The 20,701-nt window shown below is 43.7% G+C and overlaps 2 protein-coding genes across 2 annotated transcripts in view; both read left to right on the top strand.

Annotated features, from left to right (window-relative positions):
* The first annotated feature begins 3,680 nt into the window (after nucleotides 1-3,680).
* Nucleotides 3,681-6,767, top strand: LOC100122116 (carboxylesterase clade H, member 1). The gene is made up of 7 exons (XM_001605663.6): nucleotides 3,681-3,967; nucleotides 4,288-4,567; nucleotides 4,642-4,827; nucleotides 4,899-5,178; nucleotides 5,310-5,803; nucleotides 5,881-6,160; nucleotides 6,241-6,767. The coding sequence occupies exons 1-7, from the start codon at nucleotides 3,713-3,715 to the stop codon at nucleotides 6,692-6,694; spliced, it is 2,229 nt and encodes a 742-aa protein (XP_001605713.1). The 5' UTR covers nucleotides 3,681-3,712; the 3' UTR covers nucleotides 6,695-6,767.
* A 2,934-nt stretch (nucleotides 6,768-9,701) lies between these two features.
* The window catches only part of LOC100122128, a 57,222-nt gene continuing 46,222 nt past the window's right edge, over nucleotides 9,702-20,701 (top strand). Inside the window, exon 1 of the mRNA XM_008219552.4 lies at nucleotides 9,702-10,912. The gene's annotated coding sequence lies outside the window, so the exon portion shown is untranslated. The remainder of the gene's footprint in view (nucleotides 10,913-20,701) is intronic.

The raw sequence follows: 20,701 nt of genomic DNA, 5'->3' as shown, positions 1-20,701 counted from the left end.
TGAGCTACATAGGAACAATGGAGATATTTATATATACCAGATTATAACAAATAAGTAAAAATGTAATAATGACGACTGCAAAGAGCTTTTAATATTTATTTATGAATTTTTATTCTAAATACATTATTTTTCATGGCTACAAGATCGAACTTTTAATAAATATTTTAACATCAAATTAAATTCATTATAATACATAGTCTATTGGTTTCTCTTTTAAAGACATTGTAATCACTTCCCCTCAAAACATTGACACTACACATTCTCCTAAAATTAATTTTAAAATAAGCTACTATAGTAGCATTTATAAGCTTGTTGACGAGGAGCTTAAGCTCACTGCTAAGCTGTTTTTCCTCGATGCTCTCCACACTGATGCTGTCGATTATGAATTTGAGGATACGTGGATGTAGCAGCAGGTAGCAGCAGCTTTACCGTACTGTAATACAAGAGATATATGCATTTCTAAAACAAGAGATATTTATGTTAAAATTTACTACCCACCACGTATAATGAATCCTTGAGACTGTTCCTAATATCCTAGCATCTAGAACATCAGTTTTTAGCTACTTTTTTGCATCAGGAGCACTTTTCTGAATCCACTATTTCAAGTTTGGGCCATACTTTTTGTATGCTTTATATCTTTTGAAAGCAGAGTTTAAGCTTGATGTTCAGCAAATGAAAGATTCAGCAATCCTTGAGACTGTTCCTAATATCCTTAGGTAGGATAAGCCCCAGCCACACGTTGGCAATCGCCTCCTTGTTAACCAGTGGTTGTCTCATGATACATATAATACATGTCCAGTTTCCAAAAGTGCAGAACTATAAGGGAATGATCAGAACACAGTTCCAAGTATATGCTTCCTGTTCCCTCAGGTATTGTATGGCTATTGGATATTTACTTACGAGGGATTATAAGAAAATTTGCTGTAACAAAATAATTTTTTTGCATTAATTAACATTGTTATACGTAAAACTTTGATTATTTATAACAATGCTAATTAATGCAAAAAAATTATTTTGTTACAGCAAATTTTCTTATAATCCCTCGTAAGTAATTATCCAATATTTTAAATATTTTTTCGGCGATATTTATTTTTCATCGATTTTAAATTTTTATTTTTCCCTCCTTCTATTCTGTCCCTTTTGGCTACACTGCCCTAGAATATCTGCGCCGCGCATGCGCCAAGACGCCGTGCAGTTCGGCGATATATAAATTGGGTTTTATTAACTTTTCGCAATTAATATTGCATTTTATGGATTTTTAGCTATGGTGCGATTAGATTCACGCATGGTGCTGTTTTTTTAGACTATAAGAAGTAACGAAGTGTAGGTATCTGAAGAGATATCGAGGTTATAAGATGCGCGATCTTTACCTATTTTTTATTTATAAACTACGGGGGTGCTATTTATATAATTAGTATTTTTGAGAAGTGCTATTAAAAATACATCTATACGTATTTTTATTTATATATATATCCAAAATTCGTTGGCTGGGGTAGGGGGGGTGCTCTCTTGCTCGCGCTTATCCTCGAGAGAGCCGTTGTATACACTGCGCGCCGAGTCACGAGTGGGGGACCGCGAGCAGAATGAAAATATACAATGTATGTATATATATATATATATATATGTAAGCTTTGGGCGGGTGCGCAACGCCAGCGCGATATTGCAGTCGTTGCGATGCGATCTGCAGTTGCGCCGGCGTGGCGCGCGAGTTTTTCGAAAATTTGAAATTTTAATAAATTCCATGGGCAAAAAATGGGGTGAACCTAGAGTTGAAAGTCAATATAAAGTCCAGTAGTTTTGACCGTTCTGCCACCGTGTAACGATTGTTCAGTAAGAATAACGGTGTGCCACTGGTAGTTTAGGCGAGTCGCGACTCGTAAAATTGACACCAGCAAAAACGAGCGAACTGATTCTTTAAAACTGCTGAACTCTACGGTAATCTTGGCGAGTCTTCGTACAATGACGGATTCGACGCATGGATTGCTTCCGTTAAAAACGGAGAGGAGACAGAGTCGAAAGCGAGATGAAAGTAGACGACGGGACTCGAACTCGCGGACCCGAGAGCCAGAGGCCTGTGTTCTAACCACTGAGCTTTTTTGCTTTTATAAAGAATAAATACAGAAAAAAACATTTACACTTCTTCTTTTCTTTTACACAGAATGATCCCTTAGGGACTCTCGCTGCGCTTACATCAATAAATAATAGTTAATATAGTATAATTTTTTGCTCTTTCTATAGAGCTTACATCCTTGGGGCTTATGCGCTAGAAAAATATAGTAAAAAAAACTAGCCTAATTATCTAAGCACTACTATCCGAAGCGCATGCATCGCAGTGCGACTCAGCTGCTCGACTCTTATCGCTGACTCGTCTCGCTGCTCGCGTTGCAGACGTGTGCGTCTGTGACACTTCATATTGTATTCGTGAATTTTAATCCTAGATAGTGAGGCGATAAAAATGTGACAAAAGAGAGTAGAAACAATATAAGTGTATTTATACTATTGCTACGCTAATTCGTAACGTTTGCATACCATTTTATAACTTTTTTTCGGAAAATCACGATTTCATGCGATATTTAAAACACAGTTTTAAAATGCATTAATTGCACTTTTAGAACGGGAATGTCACCCTTATATTCATACACTTTACAAATGCTATAAATGTTACACGAAATAATGCGACATCAGTGCTGTCCTCGTTCACTTTTTCATCATTACAAAATCACACGTCTCCATACACAAACTGTACATCACTCTTGCATATCACACTTTCCATTTCTACTAGTCGGGGCTTCCACTGACCCATCGCGATAGCGACGGTAAGAAAAAGTTCTCTCGAAGAACAGGTGGCTCGGACCGGCAAAACCGTGAGCGCTACCTATATATACTGAACGCAGCGGCTGCTCTGTCGACGAGCTCGCAAATCCAAAAGGGACAAGTTGCTCTGGCTTCCAACTCGTCGAGGTATTAGCGATCGATGTACTGCTTGCGGGAACCTTTTCCCTTGAATAGCTCCTTCGAGTATTTTTTCTCTCCATTTGACGAAGCGCCAGGAACATTGGGATGTGCCGACAAACGATTCTCTGCACCAGAATGCAGGCAGAAATCCTCTAGGCGACCGGACCCTCCGAAGAAAAGCGCCTTTTCCACCAGCAGCACCCTTCGGAACCTACTAGACGGTTTGTACAACAGCTTTACCAAAGAGCTCGAATGTTTGTCTGTACATCTAATTACTAAATACTTTGCATTCGATATAGTTTTGTTATTAATAAACAACCGATTTCTCGCATTGATATTTTTTAAAACATGCAGATTTTAAAACGACTCATTTGAATTGATTACGAATATAATATAAATTCATAGGTCAAGGCATGTATAACGATTTTAGAATCAGATAAAATCACCAACCATCCTCATCAGTGATGATCTTTCGAAAACGCGTAACGAAAGCCAAATAAAATCCGTCCCCATAAATTAGTGTCAAAAAGCGAGCCAGGCGCGCACACTTCTCTCGGCCGAGGCGATTCTTGTTTTATTTATTTCTTTTTTTCGCATCTACGTAACACACGAAATCCCATTTCCCGTCGATGTCTTATCTCGTTCTCTCCTCCTCTGGGTTTTTTCCTCCTAAATTTGTTTTTTTTATCTGCCGCATCCTCGCCCGCGAGAACCGCCGCACGATCTAAACGCGCTCAGTCTGCCGAAGAGCTTCGCCATGGACGGTCGTCTGATTTTCGCGTTATTAGCGGCGGCTCTGGTCGGCTTCCAGGGCGGCGAGTGCAATCGCAGAGTTAAGCGTATAGTAGGTGGTGCCGCGGCGCCGGCGCCGCCAGTAGACGACCCGATCGTCTTCGTGAGGAAGGAGGATCGCGAGGCCCGAGTTTACGGAACGAGAGACCCCAAGATCGGCTACTACCTGTTCAGAGGCATCAGATACGCTGAGCCGCCAGTTGGAAACCGACGGTTTCAAGTAAGACTAGCATTAATTGGACGATTTTTCATAAATTTTTGTCTCGCTGCATAAATAATATTCGAAATAACGATAAACGAATGACACTCGCTAGTCTAGTCTGATACGAGCACTTTTATCTCCGCTAGTCTAGTCTGATACGAGCACTTTTATCTCCGTTAGTCTAGTCTGATACGAGCACTTTTATCTCCGACCAACTTCCTGGATTCGTCCTCACAAATAGCCAATTAGTGAGAATATCTGTTGGCGCTTCCAGCCGCTGCATTATAATTTTCCTCGTATATTTTTGAAAAATTTCAAAATAAATTGTAATTTTTCAGCGATCGGTGCCACTGTACCTCGAGGGAGACATAAACGCGACGCAATGGGCGGCTCCGTGTCCGCAACCGGGTGAAAACGGAGCGATGATCGGTAGCGAGGACTGCCTCTTTCTCAACGTATTCACGCCTGCTCTGCCAGACGCCACGGATGGTCATCCCGTGCTCATCTGGATCCACGGCGGCGGCTTTCGCAGAGGAGCAGCCACCCAATACGAGATGCGCAATCTCGTCGACAAGAACACGATCGTCGTGTCCATCCAGTACAGATTGGGATCGCTGGGTAACTTTCTATGGCTTATAGTAGTCGATTAATATTCTCCGCGATCGAGACTAATTAATTTTCATGCGCAATAGGATTCCTGAGCAGCGGCACGAAGGATCTGTCCGGCAACAACGGACTCTTCGATATGATTCTGGCAACCGAGTGGGTCCGCGACTACATCGAATTCTTCGGCGGCAATCCGAACAAGATCGTGGCTTTCGGACAGGGTACCGGCGCGAGCTCCGCATTCCTGCTGGGTCTGTCCAAATTCGGACAAAGTGAGTCGAACGACAGTTGTGCATAAAATGCATCATCGAATTACAATATCATTACATTATCTCGATCACAGAGTACTTCAGCGGAATCGTTGCCATGTCCGGCTCTGTCCTCTCTCGATTCGCCGTGGACAAGGAGCCGAAGAACTCGACCGTCGCCATGGCAACGGACAACAATTGTCCGACAAACGACACTGTGCAGATGGTTCGCTGTCTCCGTCAGCTGCCGGCGGCGAAACTCGTAGAACAGGATACCAAGCACGAAAGTCTCGCGAAGCAAGCGAAAAACTTTATTACCGATCTAACCACTCTATTAAATCCTGGGCCCGTCGTCGAAGGCAAAAACGATCAGAGGTATTTCGTGATGCATAAAATTTACGCAACTCTTATTTTTTTGTTCAAAAATAGAGAGAGAGAGAGAGAGAGAGAGAGAGAGAGAGAGAGAGAGAGAGAGAGGCTCGCGTGACGATTTGTAATTTCCATAGATCCTTGCCGAATTTCGTAACCGACGAACCGGAGGACTCTCTGAATCTGGACGATCTTCCCGAGATACCGCTGCTTACCGGCGTGGTCAAGGACGAAACCGGTGGATCGGTTTACGGACCTTACAAAAACACCATAACAGAGACGTTAACCGCATTCCCCGATTTCCTCGCGAAGAATCTCATACCGAACTTGCAGAAGATCGTGCCGGCGATCGGTAATATAACCCAACAGTTCGTGCCCGAAGCTTTCGGCAAATACTTGACGTTGCCGTTCGGCGGCGGTGGTAATGGCAATGGAAAGAAAATCGACAGCATAGCCAAGGTCACCGAGGTTTTGAACGATGCCATTTTTAACGTTCCGGCCTTCCTGACGGTGAAGAACTGGTCGAAAAAGACCAAAGCCTTCCTCTACAGCTTCGATCACCAGAGCAAGCACGGCTTTGGCAAAGATTTTCTCGGAGGCTTGCCTCTCGTTGGCAACTCTGCTGAAAATGGTAAACATAAGTTTTTTTTTTTTTTTTTTTTAATGTATAGTGATGAGCGAGTGCTTTAAACGATTTATTCTCACCAGGTAAAACCAGTCACGGCGACGATTTGGGGTACGTATTCGAAGCCAACAGCATTCTTGGCCAACCGATGGAGCAGAAGGCGAATTTCGACGAAGAAGACGAGCAAGTCAAGGAAGCTTTCACCGGTCTTATAGCCGATTTCGCTAGGAGCGGAAATGTGATGGTCAAGCAGAAATCTGACGATCAGAAATCTTCGTTATTGCCAGTGCCGTCGTTTTCGGGAGACGAAGACAACAGCTTCCTCAGTATCACGTCCAAGCCTCAAATCTCCAAAAATTTCAGGTTCGTGAATATCTTTCACTCGTTTGTATATTACACATCGAATTACATCTAACGATGATGAATTTCCACGAAAAATATAGATTCTGCGAAATGGGACTGTGGACCGGAATCGCCGAAAGGTACAAGTCGACGGCCTGCAGCCTGTTCATGGTAGACCTCAAGGATCCTCTGAAAACCATTCAGAAGACCTTCTCGTCCATTTCGCAAGTGCCGCAACTTGCAAAAGTTGGCTCGGTCGCCGATTTCGTGAACGTCGACACCATCGCCAAGCCAGATCTATCCAAACTTCCCATTTCGCCTCAAATCATTCCCAATCCACTGGCAAACCTGCAGAACGGCAAGTCTCCGATTCCCACCGAAATAATTCCTAATCCGCTTGCGGGGAACCAGCAAAACGGAAAGTCGGCCATACCGCAGATAATAACGAATCCATTGGGCGATAAAATGAACCCGAACTCGCCGACGATTCCCACGAAATTGCCAGGCTTGCTTAATTCAAGAAAAAATCCTCTCGGTGGATTGTTTGGTCGATAGGATTTAATGTGTAATAACGATTAAAAAATTATCGCATATTTTCTAATAAAAATCTAATCTTATTTCAATCGCATTTTTCTGTAGACTCTGTTTTTTAAATATTTGAATACACGCTCATCCATATAGTTATAGATTGTAACTTGACTGGAATTTAGACAGTCGATAGTACAGAGATATACCCATCGTTTCTCTTCTTGTACCGATGTAGTTATGCAGTTGTACCGATCCAAGCGATTCCCTGGAACATTGCGAGATGGCGTTGTGGTGCACTAAAGCCGCGCGCGCATTGGAGGATACAGCGCGCGATTTAACCTTAATGATATCGTCCGTTTTCGCGTTTTCTCGGTCTGCCATCCTATAGAGCTGTGCATTATCTTTTGCGTCGGCTCTCATTCGCATGTCGTGCGTGAGCGTAGGCGGTTTATGTCAGCGGTGAGTGGCTTTTGTTATGTAAATCCGCTGTCAGTGCCGCAATTGGCTCGTATAGGTATATCCTTAGAGCGGAATCGTTATTTTTATTCTCATTTCCTTCAGAGTCAACGGACGTTTCGTTTCTTTCTTCATTACATTCGCTGATGACACCGTATTGCATTTTCCTACTATTACGCTGGCGCTTCAATGTTGTTGTTGTTGTAACGTTCGATGTACCTAGCTTTGTTTTATTCGAATGAATTTCACTTGTGCGTAGGTGCGACATTATATGGCGCCGCTGCATGTTTATTTCATTATTTCTCCAACCGCACATCATTGTCTTTGAGAAAATGAGCAAAAAGTATCATCCGACATGGTGTGTATAATTAAAAGGATGTGATTCAAATATGAGTGTAAAATACAAAAATATATGCGAGATATCAGGTTTCCGACCTGTTTGTACTTTCATTACGGACTGACTAAATCATGACTCAGCGAGTAATTGCCATCGTAATTCTATAGAAAATAGCGAGTAATGGAGTGCGAAACTACATTTTTCACATTCTTCAAAGTTTATTTACGTTATTCCGAGAAGCTATTGGATCGTCACCGGCACATCAGCTATGTGCCTATATCTGTCCGTAAATGTCGTCCAATTATTCCATCATCTTCGATTGACCGATCTATATGATGCCTCGCACACTTTGTTGAGGATGAATTCTCCTGCGACTTGATTGTCACATTTGCTTGCTTCTAGCATTGAATCTCTTTTCTTCGTTCATTCTGCATACAAGATATTATAAAAAACGTAAACTACGGCGAAATCTTCTTCTTCTCAATTCTTTTAAATGAGGATAATTTGCGGTGAATTATAATTTGTTCGAAAACCAAAGTACATTCCACGAGATGAAACGCCGTGTGATCGTTACGTTCGACTAATAAATTTCAACTGTTTTTGAACTGTCCTTCAAACTTTTTGTTCACATTATCGAGTGTCGCTCAAGTGATCGAGCAGGTTTGGCCGTAAGAAAAACCCATCTAAACCGTAATCAAACTTAATTTAGACAATTATCAGCTCATTTTTCATACAGTCAGCATATTCGGATATTGTGTCCGACGAAAAAAAAAGCCGCGCGCAATGACAAAGCGTCGAACTCTGCGACCCGAAGGTTCGTAAAAAGTGTCGACAAAAAACCTATAACCTTCTTAAAGTCGCATACGCATTTATCGATGATTGACGAGTCGTGAAGATGCTCTCGGAAAGAATTAATTACTCAAGTGTACCTGCTACGCAAATTATTTTGTATGGAAAGAGACAGTCAGCTCTGTCTTTCGTTTCGTGCAGTTAATCAATCAATTTCGGTGCTGGAACTACAAATATTCAACGTATAAGAGAAATTTCCAAACGAATGCTATAGAATTAGTAGCCAACGCGCTAAAAATTCGATGTAGAGATTGCAATATATATATCGCAGCGTTTGTGTTTATCTAAAAACGATCTCAATACCGATTTCGCTCGATCGTGCACCAACTTTTCTTAGTCAACAAGCGCAGCCCAGAATAGAAATCATAAACATTATATCCTTTCTCGGTCAACGCAATTATACTCTGCCGATCGCGAAGCGACCACTTGATTATAAACAAGAGTCGGAATTATATACGACGAGCAAAAATACAAACAAATATCCTATACCATCTCGTTATTCCAATAACAGAAACCTCCGCAGCGCATATAAACGCTCCGCACCCTCTGTTATTCTCATCATCGAAGCAACAATGCTTCGAATTAAAAAGCGGTCGGATAAGGTCGAAGCTGTTGTCGCGCGCGCGACTTGTTTGGCTGAGCGCTCGCGGAAAATACACGTATGCTGCACATGCGCTCATTATGCAATATTTTTCAAAAATCTCTCTCGCTTGCACCTGCTGCAGCTTCATACCCCCTCCCCGCGGAAAATTCCGCTCGAGCGAAAAAGAAAAGGGTAAAAAATGCGAAAAACAATGGAGCCAAGCTCATCTTATGCATAGATCGCTAAGCGCGCAGCTGTTCCGCGCGCGCGCGCGCGCTATCGAGTGCGCCGCGTAAACACGAGTGCATTATATATGCGCTGGATAATATGTACGGAGACTCGTGCGTGCAATTGATGCGGACGAAAAGTGCGCTTATTGACAGTATGGACACAGAGAGGAGGAGGAAAATTTAAATTCATCCGGATCGCGATAACGCGTTTTTTCGATCGTTATAAGAAGATCGGCAAGTTTCAAATAACAACCGAGATTTATGCGAGAGCCGATATAATCTTGTTAAATTGTAGCATTCGTATATTCGTGCGCGCGGGTATGCATACTTTCTAAACGCATAGATTCGCAGAGTTTACGGCTTTTCTCGAATCAATAAAACTTTATTTGCACTGTTTTTATTATTCCAAGCTTGGCGTGTACAACGTTATAGTATACGACGCTCGCCTTTTTTCCGAGTCGTCGAGAAAGTTCAAGGAAAAATCGCCACAGTATAATCAATGACAAAAATCAATGTCCGAAGATTTTTCTCATCGTAAACCGGACGGCGTAAATTTTTCATTGCGACATTCGTATTTTTTTTTTTTTTTCATCGGCGCGCATAGCTTCGCTTATTGTATCTTGTATGCCGTAAAAAAACGAGCTTTTCCAATGACGCGTGTGTGTGCAATTATAGACGAGCTGAAATCGTGTATTATAATTACGGCAATTCTCACTTGCAATTTCGAAGAAATGGATGCGATAAAAGTATACATACGATTGCAACCGGTATTAATTCTTCTGCTATAATTGCGCGTATTATTATTATTATTTTTTTTTCGAGTAACCCGCATAGTCCTATTTACAGTCCGAGCGCGGACTTTGAAAGATTTCGTGTGTAAATGCAATTAGTCACGCCGTTAATAAAATACGATGTACGCGTACACGGCAACCCATAGAAGTACCCATAGAAGTAATCTTCGCTCTTTCGGCGCTAAATCCCCGAAAAACCTCTCGAGCGCATCGCGCTAACCAGCCGCCGGTACAAGGCTTCGATTTCCTGCAGCAGTATTATAGCGGAGCACAGCCAAGAGAAACTCCATAGCACCTACACGCCTGTCTCTCACCCACCTTGGCTTTCTTTCTCTCTCTCTCTCTCTCTCTCTCTCTCTCTCTCTCTTCCTCGGCAGCGAGAACCCATACAGTCTCTTGTACACCTTACCTGTGCTGCGCCGCTGTATACTCTTACAGTAGGGGCCGACGGTACAGCTCTCGCGCTCTATACTTCACGAGAGAGGCTCGCGCTCTCCTCTGTTCTCCGCGGTTCAGTTCCCCTACCAACCGGTGTCCAGTTATGTTGCGTACTGCGCGCGCGCCGTGGCGAACGAACAACAGCAGCAGCAGGCTTCTCGACGACGGCGACGCTTTTTACGTTTCCTAACCGAAAATTCAGCATCAGAGTTTCGTTTGGATCGTCCGTAATTACTCACACGCGTATACGGCGTCGTGCTCTCGTGTGCGTGGAATTCCATCAGTGAAGATCGCAGCAGCGCATCAGGTGTTGTACCTACGTACTTACGTACGATCGGTTAGTCCTCGCTCGAACAGTCCGGTGTATAAGTACATACCAGTGTGGTCCAGGATCGGCAGCGCGAAAAAGCAGTGCGCGAGGGTACATCGATTATACGTGTTTGTGTGCGCCTGTGCGTGTGTGTGTGTGTGTGACAGCGGAGGGCAAAATGGGCCCGACGTCTAGCTGGCCAAGCACCAGCGCCGCAGCAGCCACTACCGCAACAACGGCCATAACGCTCGGTGAGTAAGAGCATCGGCATCGATAGCTAGACGCAGCTAGAGAGAGAGAGAGAGAGTGTATACGTGTGAATGTGCCTGTGTGTGTATGTGAGTAATTCAGCCGGAGGAAATCGCGAGCATTGCGCGAGCGCGCGCTGGTATGCACCGCGCTGCCATGTTGAAAAATTTCTAGTGCAGCGCGGCGCAGGTATAGACCTGCGTGTATACGAAATATCTCGCGTGAATGCGGATGGGGGAAAGTCTGCGGCGTATGCTGTTTATTATATTGGGAGCGATATCGCGGAGATTCTCGATACAACAGCGCGTTCACAGGTGTGTGCAGAGGCCGATTGATATGCAGACCGTTGTGTGTCTCTCGCGCCCCTCGCTATAATATAATACAGCTGAGGAACGTTACACGGAGTCGGCGACTTCCTTCCTTCTCTCTTTCTCCTGTGCGGGCGCGTTTCCGTCTTTCTATTATTTTCTTTGGATATCTACTATACCTGATGTGTGTGGCTGATCGTTCTCTCGTAATGGCTGTATGTGTGCGAGGATGAGCGCTCATTCATTCCCTCTCTCTTCGGCGGACTGCAGGACGAGAGGGACGAGTGTGTGTGTGTGTGTGTGTATAGGTATAATACACGGGACCAAGTGGGCGAGAGGTTACACGTGCGTGTATATGAAAAAACATTCTGCGAGGTCGCAAGACCTTGTTTGCCGAGTGTAAATAGTCTGCTCTGTAGGTCGATGGGTGGTGTGCTTTTCAATGGGATTTAAAAGGCACATCCTTGCCCCGATTCGACGATTATGTACACCTCGATTTCGTTTTCATCCAAAACCTATTGTAACGGTCGTGTATAAATAATTATAAAAATTCCAATTACGGCGTTCGAATACCATCGGATAACGATTCACCTTGCTCCCCACTCCGCCGAGAGGCATGCTCGATGCCCATATATCCACGCACACACACTCACAGGCATGTAACAAGTGGGCCCCTTCGAGACCTGGCTTTCGGCGCGGTCTCTCTCTCTCTCTCTCTCTCACACGCAGGGGCTTACTCACGCTACTCGGCTCCTCTGACAGGTGCTCTCGGAACTTTCGACTCTCGCGCGTGCGTATATTCTCACACGCACACGATGAACCTGCGCGTGCGAGCCCGTATATAAACCTACCTGCGCTACCATGCACCGTCGAGAAAGACCTACACACACACACACACACACACACACGTATATATGCGTCCGCATATACATAGACACGCGGTGCGAGTCGTGCGCAGGGGACCCCTTTCTGGAGGCACGACCGAAGCGACGCTCGCGGCGTGGAATGCGCGTGTTTCAAGCCGTACAGTAGTAGTAGTAGTCGTAGTCGTAGTCTTAGTCATAGTAGTAGTAGGCAACATTAAAGGAACGCGATTCAGTGGGAGAACGGGTTTTCCTTTTTCCGATTGCGCGCGCGCGCGCGCGCGTTTTAGCTCCATGAGCGCAGGCTGTATTGTATACCTATATACACATACAACACCGCCACCGCCTCGAGGAGCTTCGGATTCTCTCTCTCTCTCTCCCACTTGCTCTCTTTTGTCGCTGTTGCGAGAGGTGGTGTATTATACTCGTCAGTGTGAGGTGCCTCTATATGCCGTCTGGGAAGATCAGGAAATACCTTTTACTTTGGGTGGTCCAGATATACCGTTATAGTTTTCGAGGGGACAATATTTTATTGAAAGTTGACGCGCTTTAGAGGACTGATTTTGCTGAGATATCATTTTTTTCGTCCTCTTCGATGGATGCGATTGCTCGATATTGAAACGTTTCGTTTATTAGAAGGACGTCGTCTTCTTATATTATTCTAATGAGGGGACTATACTACTCTTCTTTTTTCGAGGAATTCCAATAACGCATTATTACGCTCGGTTTGGTTTTTTGAATGCCGCGCGCGTTATGAATCTTCAATATCTTTCGTGCGCTACAGAGATTTGTTTGTCATTTTTACTCGTAGAGAGCACAGGTCAATATTACTGGTCTTACAATATTGACTCGGCGACGGTTATTTTGGAGGATGTATTTTTTTAGGCTTTTTCTCCGACACTTCACTTTTCGAGTCTTTTAAAAAAGCCCACACATAATTATACATCTTTCGTTTATTTTATCACGCGGCAGAATAGAAGATGCTTGACATAAACCATTACGCGTTCGACTTTAGAGCTGAAAGCGTTTCGGTTCTCATCGTTAAATCTGACACGGTCATAATGGCGCTTTAATTTTATAAAGATATAATATCGTATACGCTCATTTTTGTGACTCATAAAACACTCGTTTTCCCGCGAAACTCGCGTATTATACACAGAGCAGCGAAGATATCCCAATACATATTTACGTGTATCCATGTATGCGATACACAAGAACGGCGTTTGTATAGGTTTCTATTTTCTCATGCACGTGTTTATGGCCACCAGACCCGTGAATCTTTTTACGCTCGCATTAATTTAAAGTTGCGCTGTATTAAATTGTATTCCAAGTGGAGTACACACGCGCTTTATTTATACATGCATCTGGATCGTACACGTGTTTACATAATCAGTAGGAAATTTACGCCGGACGGAAGCAGTTTCATATCACTCCTGAGTTATTATTTCCTAGATTCCATCGGCTTTAAGATTTAATACCTCGACGACGACGACGACGACGGCTCACCTACAAACGCAACAATAAACATCGACGTATAAGCAGAAAGCACAATTACTCGGAGAATAGTATATGTAAGGATTCGCGAGCGGCATTCCATCGTCGATAAATTTATTCGCACGCTACTCCCCAGAGAGATGCTCCTCCTGAAAAAAGGAGAACATCGGCTACTCAGCTCTCCGCGAGACTCTCTCGCGATTCTCTTTCTCGACTATATACTCGTCCGCAGCGCGCGCTGTGTGTAAAAAAAAAGAAAGAACATCACGAGGGCAAAACCAGACTACTCTCCGCCGCTCAGCAGCAGCAGCAGTCGAACTCGTAACAATTTTCGTCTCTATACAACTCGCCGCCGCCGCCGCCGCTGACTATATGTATACGTGTTTAAATTCCAGGCTGATGGACTGCTGCCGGCGCGAGCGCGAATTTCGATATTATCTTCCAGCCGCGCACGGCTGCCGCCGGGGCAATTTTAAAGGAATCCGGCATCTCGTTATTCAACACGCGAATCTTCGCCGCAAAAATCGTCATCGCGTCGTCACGAGCTGATGCGCGCGCGGGAATAGCGCGAGATTTTTCGACGAGACTCAACGCTTTTAATCTTCCAAGTTTTGTTCTTTCCTTTTTTAATCGAGATTTTTGGTCGTGCGATGTACGTCAGTATAATGTGATTGTTGGAGGCTTATGTGCGTATGGTAGAAATTAATCCGGAGAAAAAAGATTGTAGTTGTAGCGTCGAACCATATGAAATGGTCGTTGTCAAACAAAACAGTTTTGGACTATGGACATTCCTGTTCCCTAATCTCTGGAGTTCTATACCTATGTCAAAATTGCCTCGTTGGGCCTGCTGCTTGAGCCGTGAAATTTTCCGATGAAAAATCGAAAACTACATTGATCGTCGGAACTTTCACCTTAAACGTATCAAATTGAAATTCGCTTACGCAATTTTCAGAACTTTCATCCAAGGGGATTCAACGCTCATCGAAAAAGTATTCTTCAATAAGGCATTCTTTTTGCGCGTATGGGAAATCGATAATTGCACTCGTCGTACATTGTACTTTTTTCATGGAATTTACCTTGTACTCCGCGTACGAGCAATTTACATTGTCTATACACCAGAGCCATGAAGTGAAAGCCTCATTTGATTCAACCGATCGACGTATTTTCTAATTAGCAATAATCTCATTCGATTATGTATCTATAATCTGTGGTAGCAGACGCTCCGGCATCTCCGCTCTGCTCATATAATGTACTTCCCACGAAAGCGAAAAGCCGCGAGCGATGAGCTATTAATCCGTTGAAAAATTTCTCCGGATTACGGATGTGATGTAACTGAAAATTCGATACCTCAGGAGAGATGAGAGAGAAAAAAGGAACTTTCTATAATTTTTTTTTCTTCAAACTTTCTAACCGCATCATCGCGGATGAAAAAAGTTTGATGTACACAATCATCGACAGCCTCGTAGATCAGTCTCTACTATTATATGAAAAATATTCGGACTCGCACATGCTTCCTGCTGCGCGATTGTCGCCTGCGGGGATGTGTAAAAGTGATTTCCTATTTGACGCAAATTCAGTCCAGGCGTGCGCGGGAATTGCGAATTGAAATCGTTGCCTTATTGCAAAGTAAACAATATCGACATCTTGGCTTATGAGGATTCGTCGCAGCAGCAAAATGATAAAATCCGCAAAAGTGCACCATATAAGAGAGAAGTGAAGGCGAGCAGTCAGTGAGCTTCGGGCGATTTTGTCACAAGCCGATAACGCCGAAGGTCAAGCTCAAGCCGCATCAAGGATAAGCTCTCGCGCGCGACGAGAGCGTCTACTTACTCGCAGACTCTCCTCCGCACAGCGGCAACGAACCAGTAGAACGGGTCCCTCCCGGGCACACACGCACGCGAAATAAAGAGACAAAAAAACAAAAATCTAGGAGGAGGAGGAAAATGTAATGAAAGAAATAATACTCTCTCTCTCTCTCTCTCTCTCGGTCCGCTTATGTATAGGCGCGTGTGGTGCGCGGCGGCGGTACACACGTGAGAGTATTTTCGTGCATTTCTGCAGTATGTGAACGCGGCTCGCGCGGTACTTACGTTGTTAGCCTTCGCAGCGCGACTCGGGCAAATATCCTGCGTTTTAATTCGCCGTATACGCTGTATGGGCGGTTATCTCTTTATTTTTGGATCGGCTTTGCTCGTCGAGCTCTTGATTATTTCTCTCTCTCTCTCTCTCTCTCTCTCTCTCTCTCTCTCTCTCTCTCTCCTGTACGCTGCAGCCTCTTTGCGCGAGAAAATCGAGAATTGCTGCCGCTGCTGGACGAGAGATATAAATTTCTCGTGCAGCGCGCGACGAGTATCGCGGATTTTATGCGCTTTTTCCGATTCACGTGAGATTTTGTTTAAAGGCCGTGCGCTTTTGAGCGAACGTCACCCGAGGACACTTTGCGCGACGATTTAATTGCCCCTGTTATTGCAGATGTTTATATGGCACTGCGGTTATGGTCAGAAATGGTCTTTCGATGAACGATTTTGAAACTCGCGAACATAAAAAATAACGCACGCGACAGTTGGGATGTCGGGAAAGAATTTCTCGTGGTAATCACGACGATGGAAATCAACAAAAACGCTACACGATTAATTTGTTTTCTCTTGACAAGCTTATTATTCCATCCTTCTGTTTTTGCCTCAAAAGGACTCACACGATTCTTTAAGAATAATCACCGGTGATCACACCGCGCGGCACTCGCAAATCTACGAAACATCAAGGCAATTCGGCATACACGTGTAAAATCACACTCTACTGCGATGCGTATGATTCTTATAGAATTATTTTCAACAACGATGCTTATATAACACGTAATACATATTAATTATCCGCACCAAAATTTAACGACCTCTGTATTTCCTCGTCCACTTCCTCTCTTTTTCGTAAAATATATTCGCGCAGGATTATTAGAGGAAAAATATACATCCTCTCTCGCGATTCAACGATATGATAAGCAGATAATTTTCAAGCTCGACTCTGTTTGCTCTATAGATGGTCGGCGAGAAGAGTTACAAAATTTCATTGGCTTCTGTATATGCATAGATCTCGGCTCCTTTTTTACCATTGACAATCTCGCGCGCGCGCAGAGCTCGATCCTTGACACGAATTCATTTCATTGTTCGGCGATAAAAAGTTATCGGCTCTATATACACGGCGAGTAAAAAATTTAACGGACTCGCGAGCGGATAAACAATTTTTCTCTCGCTTTCTCTCTCTCGCTGTGAAAAGCGTCGGCGGGAATTCGCAGCGATAATAATACTATCGGCGCAGAAAAAGCGGAATCGAAGAGAGTCGCGCGCGCAGCTCGAACAAAAATGTTGCGTTTTATACTTTGCGCGATGTATAACGAGCAGAGAGCGCGTATTGCGAAAAATCTCCTCTTAAACGAGCGCGTGTATCTGTAGCCTGCATATTATTTCTTTTTTTCTTTTAAATACGTACTCTGCAGTCGTTTTACTCGCTGTCGGGGGGCAATAATTCTCCATTAAAAGTGATACTTTTGCACGATGAGATTATGAGAACTCTCGCTTTCTAATTTTTTTACGGCTGAAACTGCGTTTACAATGCCCGCTTATGCGCTCATTGAAAATTTTCAACTTTTATCTCGCTCGAACGATAATATGTATGAACGGCGAGAGAGAATAAAAGTGTTCTCGCACAGTAATAATAATAAAGACTTTCAATTCGAACGGCTAACAAAAATAAATGTCAAACGTATCTACACGCATTTTTCGAATATGCGATGTGTTATTCGTGCAGCAAATAACTGCTTCCCATAAATCTTAAAACTTATATATTTTATACGTAAAATTGAGTTTGCATAAGTCGCTGAAAAAAATACTCTCGACCATTCTCCTTTCTAAATTCACCAATCTTTCAGCATAGCGATGCGCAGCACCAACAACGAGTCTCCTCGCAAAAATTTCCCGCGGCGCTGGCGCTCGACTAAAAAAAATTGGCTCATCCTCGAGAATTACGAGGTGTTTCACAAGCCTTCTCTCTCTCAATCTCTATCGCTATATGCTCTAGACAATCGTCAGGCTTTTTTCGCGCGACTTTCGTGAGACTAGCTCATCATCCATCACGAGGAATCTCGTCGACGACACGAAATTTGCGATCGGCACGCGAGAAAGTCGACGCCGGCGCGATTATAATGTAGCATGGGAATCGCTGCGTGGGCGGGTGTATGTATAGCGCTCAGCGCGAACGTAAAAGGTAAGCGCGCGGTGCCCTTTCATTCATGCGCGCCAGTGTTCTGGATTTCACGCTGAGCTTTATAAATTATATCTGAGAGTTTGTTTGGAAAGAGAGAGAGAGAGAGAGAGAGAGAGAGAGAGAGAGAGAGAGAGACGACAGGTTTTGAGGTTTCTCTTTTTTCGGTGCTAATTTTCGCGGGCGCGTGAGGTTTTTCGAATGTTATATATAGCCGAGAGAGATGCTCGAACAATGTAATTGATTTTTGCGTGAATGCGCATTGTGCACGCGGGAGGTTTTTATGGCCGGCGTTCGGCGAGAGAGTTCATTGTTTGACTAGAAAATAGGCTGTTTGCGATTGAAGAGGTTAATGGCTAATGATTGAATTGGAAGTATTCTCTCTGCTGCAGTATAGTATGGTCTCTGAATGGTTCCACGTCGAAAGTGTCACTTTTCACAATAGATCTTTTACGTTCTCGTTGAGTACACAATATACTGTTGACTGTATCAAATCTTCTATTTCTTCTCTTTTTACCTAAAAGTAAAGTTCGCTCCAGCTTGAAGCCAAATTCTATTTGTCGGCTGTTCGTTTTACCACGTAATGTCTGCGTATATTTGAAATTTTAACTTCAAAAAGTGCAAATTGAGAAATATGATAACACTATAATATAATGATGTATTCACATTAGAGAATCCACGTCCATTTCTACTATGATTTTATGATGACTAGATTTTCTGGCGAAATTTCTATCACGGTGTCACCTTAATTAAAAGCATAAAGCTTGCCCTTGCACACCGAATACCAACCCTGGTAGAAATGACCCTAAGAACTGGCCAGTTACTAGCCTGTTCTTAGACTCATTTCTACCAGGGAATAAGAGTACGTCCTCATGTAAATTGACCTAAATTAAAGAGAATTGCACACACGCGCTTAAGCGTTTTTATCCCGTATATTTTCTTTTTTGCTCGATTAGTTGCACAGACTGATTACAGGTGGTGACAAAACAACAGACTTCATTCGTAAAAAACTGAATTTATATCCAGGCTTTTTGCCGACGTTGAAAAACAGACATTCGCCCATAATACCGATTAAAATTTTTATTTGTCCCCTAATGAGCGTGATCAATTTTGTGCAGACACAAAGTTCAACAACGAGTTATACACGTGAATTCAGAAGGTAAAACCTAATCGCTTTAAGGAAAGCTTAAAACGCGAAACATCGTAGAGCTGCAGACCTCGAGAGGCATATTTTCCACTCGAGTCATCGATTCGAGTTAAAGCAAGTCAAATATTTGATCATCCTCTTTTTTGCGCATACCTTCGCGAAATTCGAATCTCGCGCGGGTTTATGTCCACACCGCTCACAGCAGGTACGACGCATCGGAAAGCTTATGCGGTCCTGATGAATACAGCATCAGCATCTCTCTCGCGATTTTTCCGAAAGTCGTATGCGCAGATGTGCGAGAAGTTTCTCGACGTTGCGACAGAGAGCGAGTGCAAAAAATCACGTAGCAGGACCACGTTCCGAAAAACAGGTTTTCACGAGAGCGAGACGACCAGTGTATTTGGATCTCTCTCTCTCTCTCTCTCTCTCTCTCTCTCTCTCTCTCTCTCTCTCTCTCTCTCTCTTTCGCACATGGGTCAGAGGCACACACGCACGGCTATACACGTAGACAAACAATTTTAACGCGTCGCTCGTTTTCCTTTTCCTTTTTTCTCTCTCCCCATCAATATAAAGCCTCTCTCTTTTCTTCTGCTCTTCGTGTTGTGTTGCACGAAGAGAGAAGCGCGTATAATATATCGAAAACTCGCCGCCGCTGCAGCTTGTTTGCGCGAATCTTTTTATACGAATTTTACGACGCGAACGGTTTCCGCGATTGCAAAAGAAGCGCGGCGCTGCTGCAAGAAAGCCCATTTGAATTACAAACCTATGTATGCGCGATTCGCATCGATCTCCGATGCGTTATTTCGTCGCGATACAGGAGAATCGATTTTGTCTCGATTGACGGACGCGTGTTTGTATGGCTCGATGACTCGTCGATAACAAGACGAGCTTGTGCTCCATTTCTTGCGATGTTTCTTTCGACGAAGTATGTGCAGTCTATTTTGCGATTTGGTCGAGTAGCGCGCAGAAACGAAAATAGGATATTTGCATAAACCACATATGCAATTAACTCGCCGCACACGTGCCGCCGCCGCTGTCGCGGAGAGTAAAAAGCGCGCTATTCATCGAACTTAAATTGCTGTGTCTGACGATGTGCGCGTCTTAGTCGCGCAGACGAATTTGTACAATGCATTCACTGCGCTAGCGCGGCGATTATGCAAAAATGATTTACGAAACTGAGGTCATTGAGGAGCTGCTGAAAATGTGCAATTATGTAATACACGCGTGCGCGCGAATCGCCGGCGCTTTGTTAGCTTTTCTTGCCGCGTTGCATTAGGCGAAACCCGCGGCGTTTGTTGATCCGTGACCACTTCGTCTTTCTATTTTTACTCTAACTGCACATAGTAGCGACTTCTTTTATAAAGAGTTTCTTTTTGCGTTTGAATTAGACTAGTGATTTATAATTATATACAATCCATCATCAAAGAGTCGATTGTATAGAGCACGTTCTATGTATATTGAATCCGCGTCACATGACACGTAACGATATTTCAGGAAAAATTAATTCACGCACAACTTTGCATCGATAAAAATCACATATAATTGGAAATTTAAAAGCAAGGTTGCGATTTTACTGTCGACGCAGAATATCCAGCTTTTTCTCTCTCACTCTCCGTATAGCCGCATATTTCGCGGTTTATTTATAAAGTCGCGGCGATCGCTTCGATGCGTCTTTCTTCTCTTTTTACCATACTGCACTATGCGCGCAGTCCATTAGTCGAAGCA

The sequence above is a fragment of the Nasonia vitripennis genome, chromosome 2 (assembly GCF_009193385.2).
Source record: "Nasonia vitripennis strain AsymCx chromosome 2, Nvit_psr_1.1, whole genome shotgun sequence".
Lineage (NCBI taxonomy): Eukaryota > Metazoa > Arthropoda > Insecta > Hymenoptera > Pteromalidae > Nasonia > Nasonia vitripennis.
This window is presented reverse-complemented; position numbering and strand designations above follow the sequence as displayed.

Bases quoted from the DNA above. Each gene is read 5' to 3' on its own strand.
- LOC100122116 (XM_001605663.6), top strand. From the start codon at position 3,713: ATGGACGGTCGTCTGATTTTCGCGTTATTAGCGGCGGCTCTGGTCGGC. The intron at 3,968-4,287 runs GTAAGACTAGCA...GTAATTTTTCAG, and splicing joins TTGGAAACCGACGGTTTCAA to CGATCGGTGCCACTGTACCT. The intron at 5,179-5,309 runs GTATTTCGTGAT...TAATTTCCATAG, and splicing joins GAAGGCAAAAACGATCAGAG to ATCCTTGCCGAATTTCGTAA.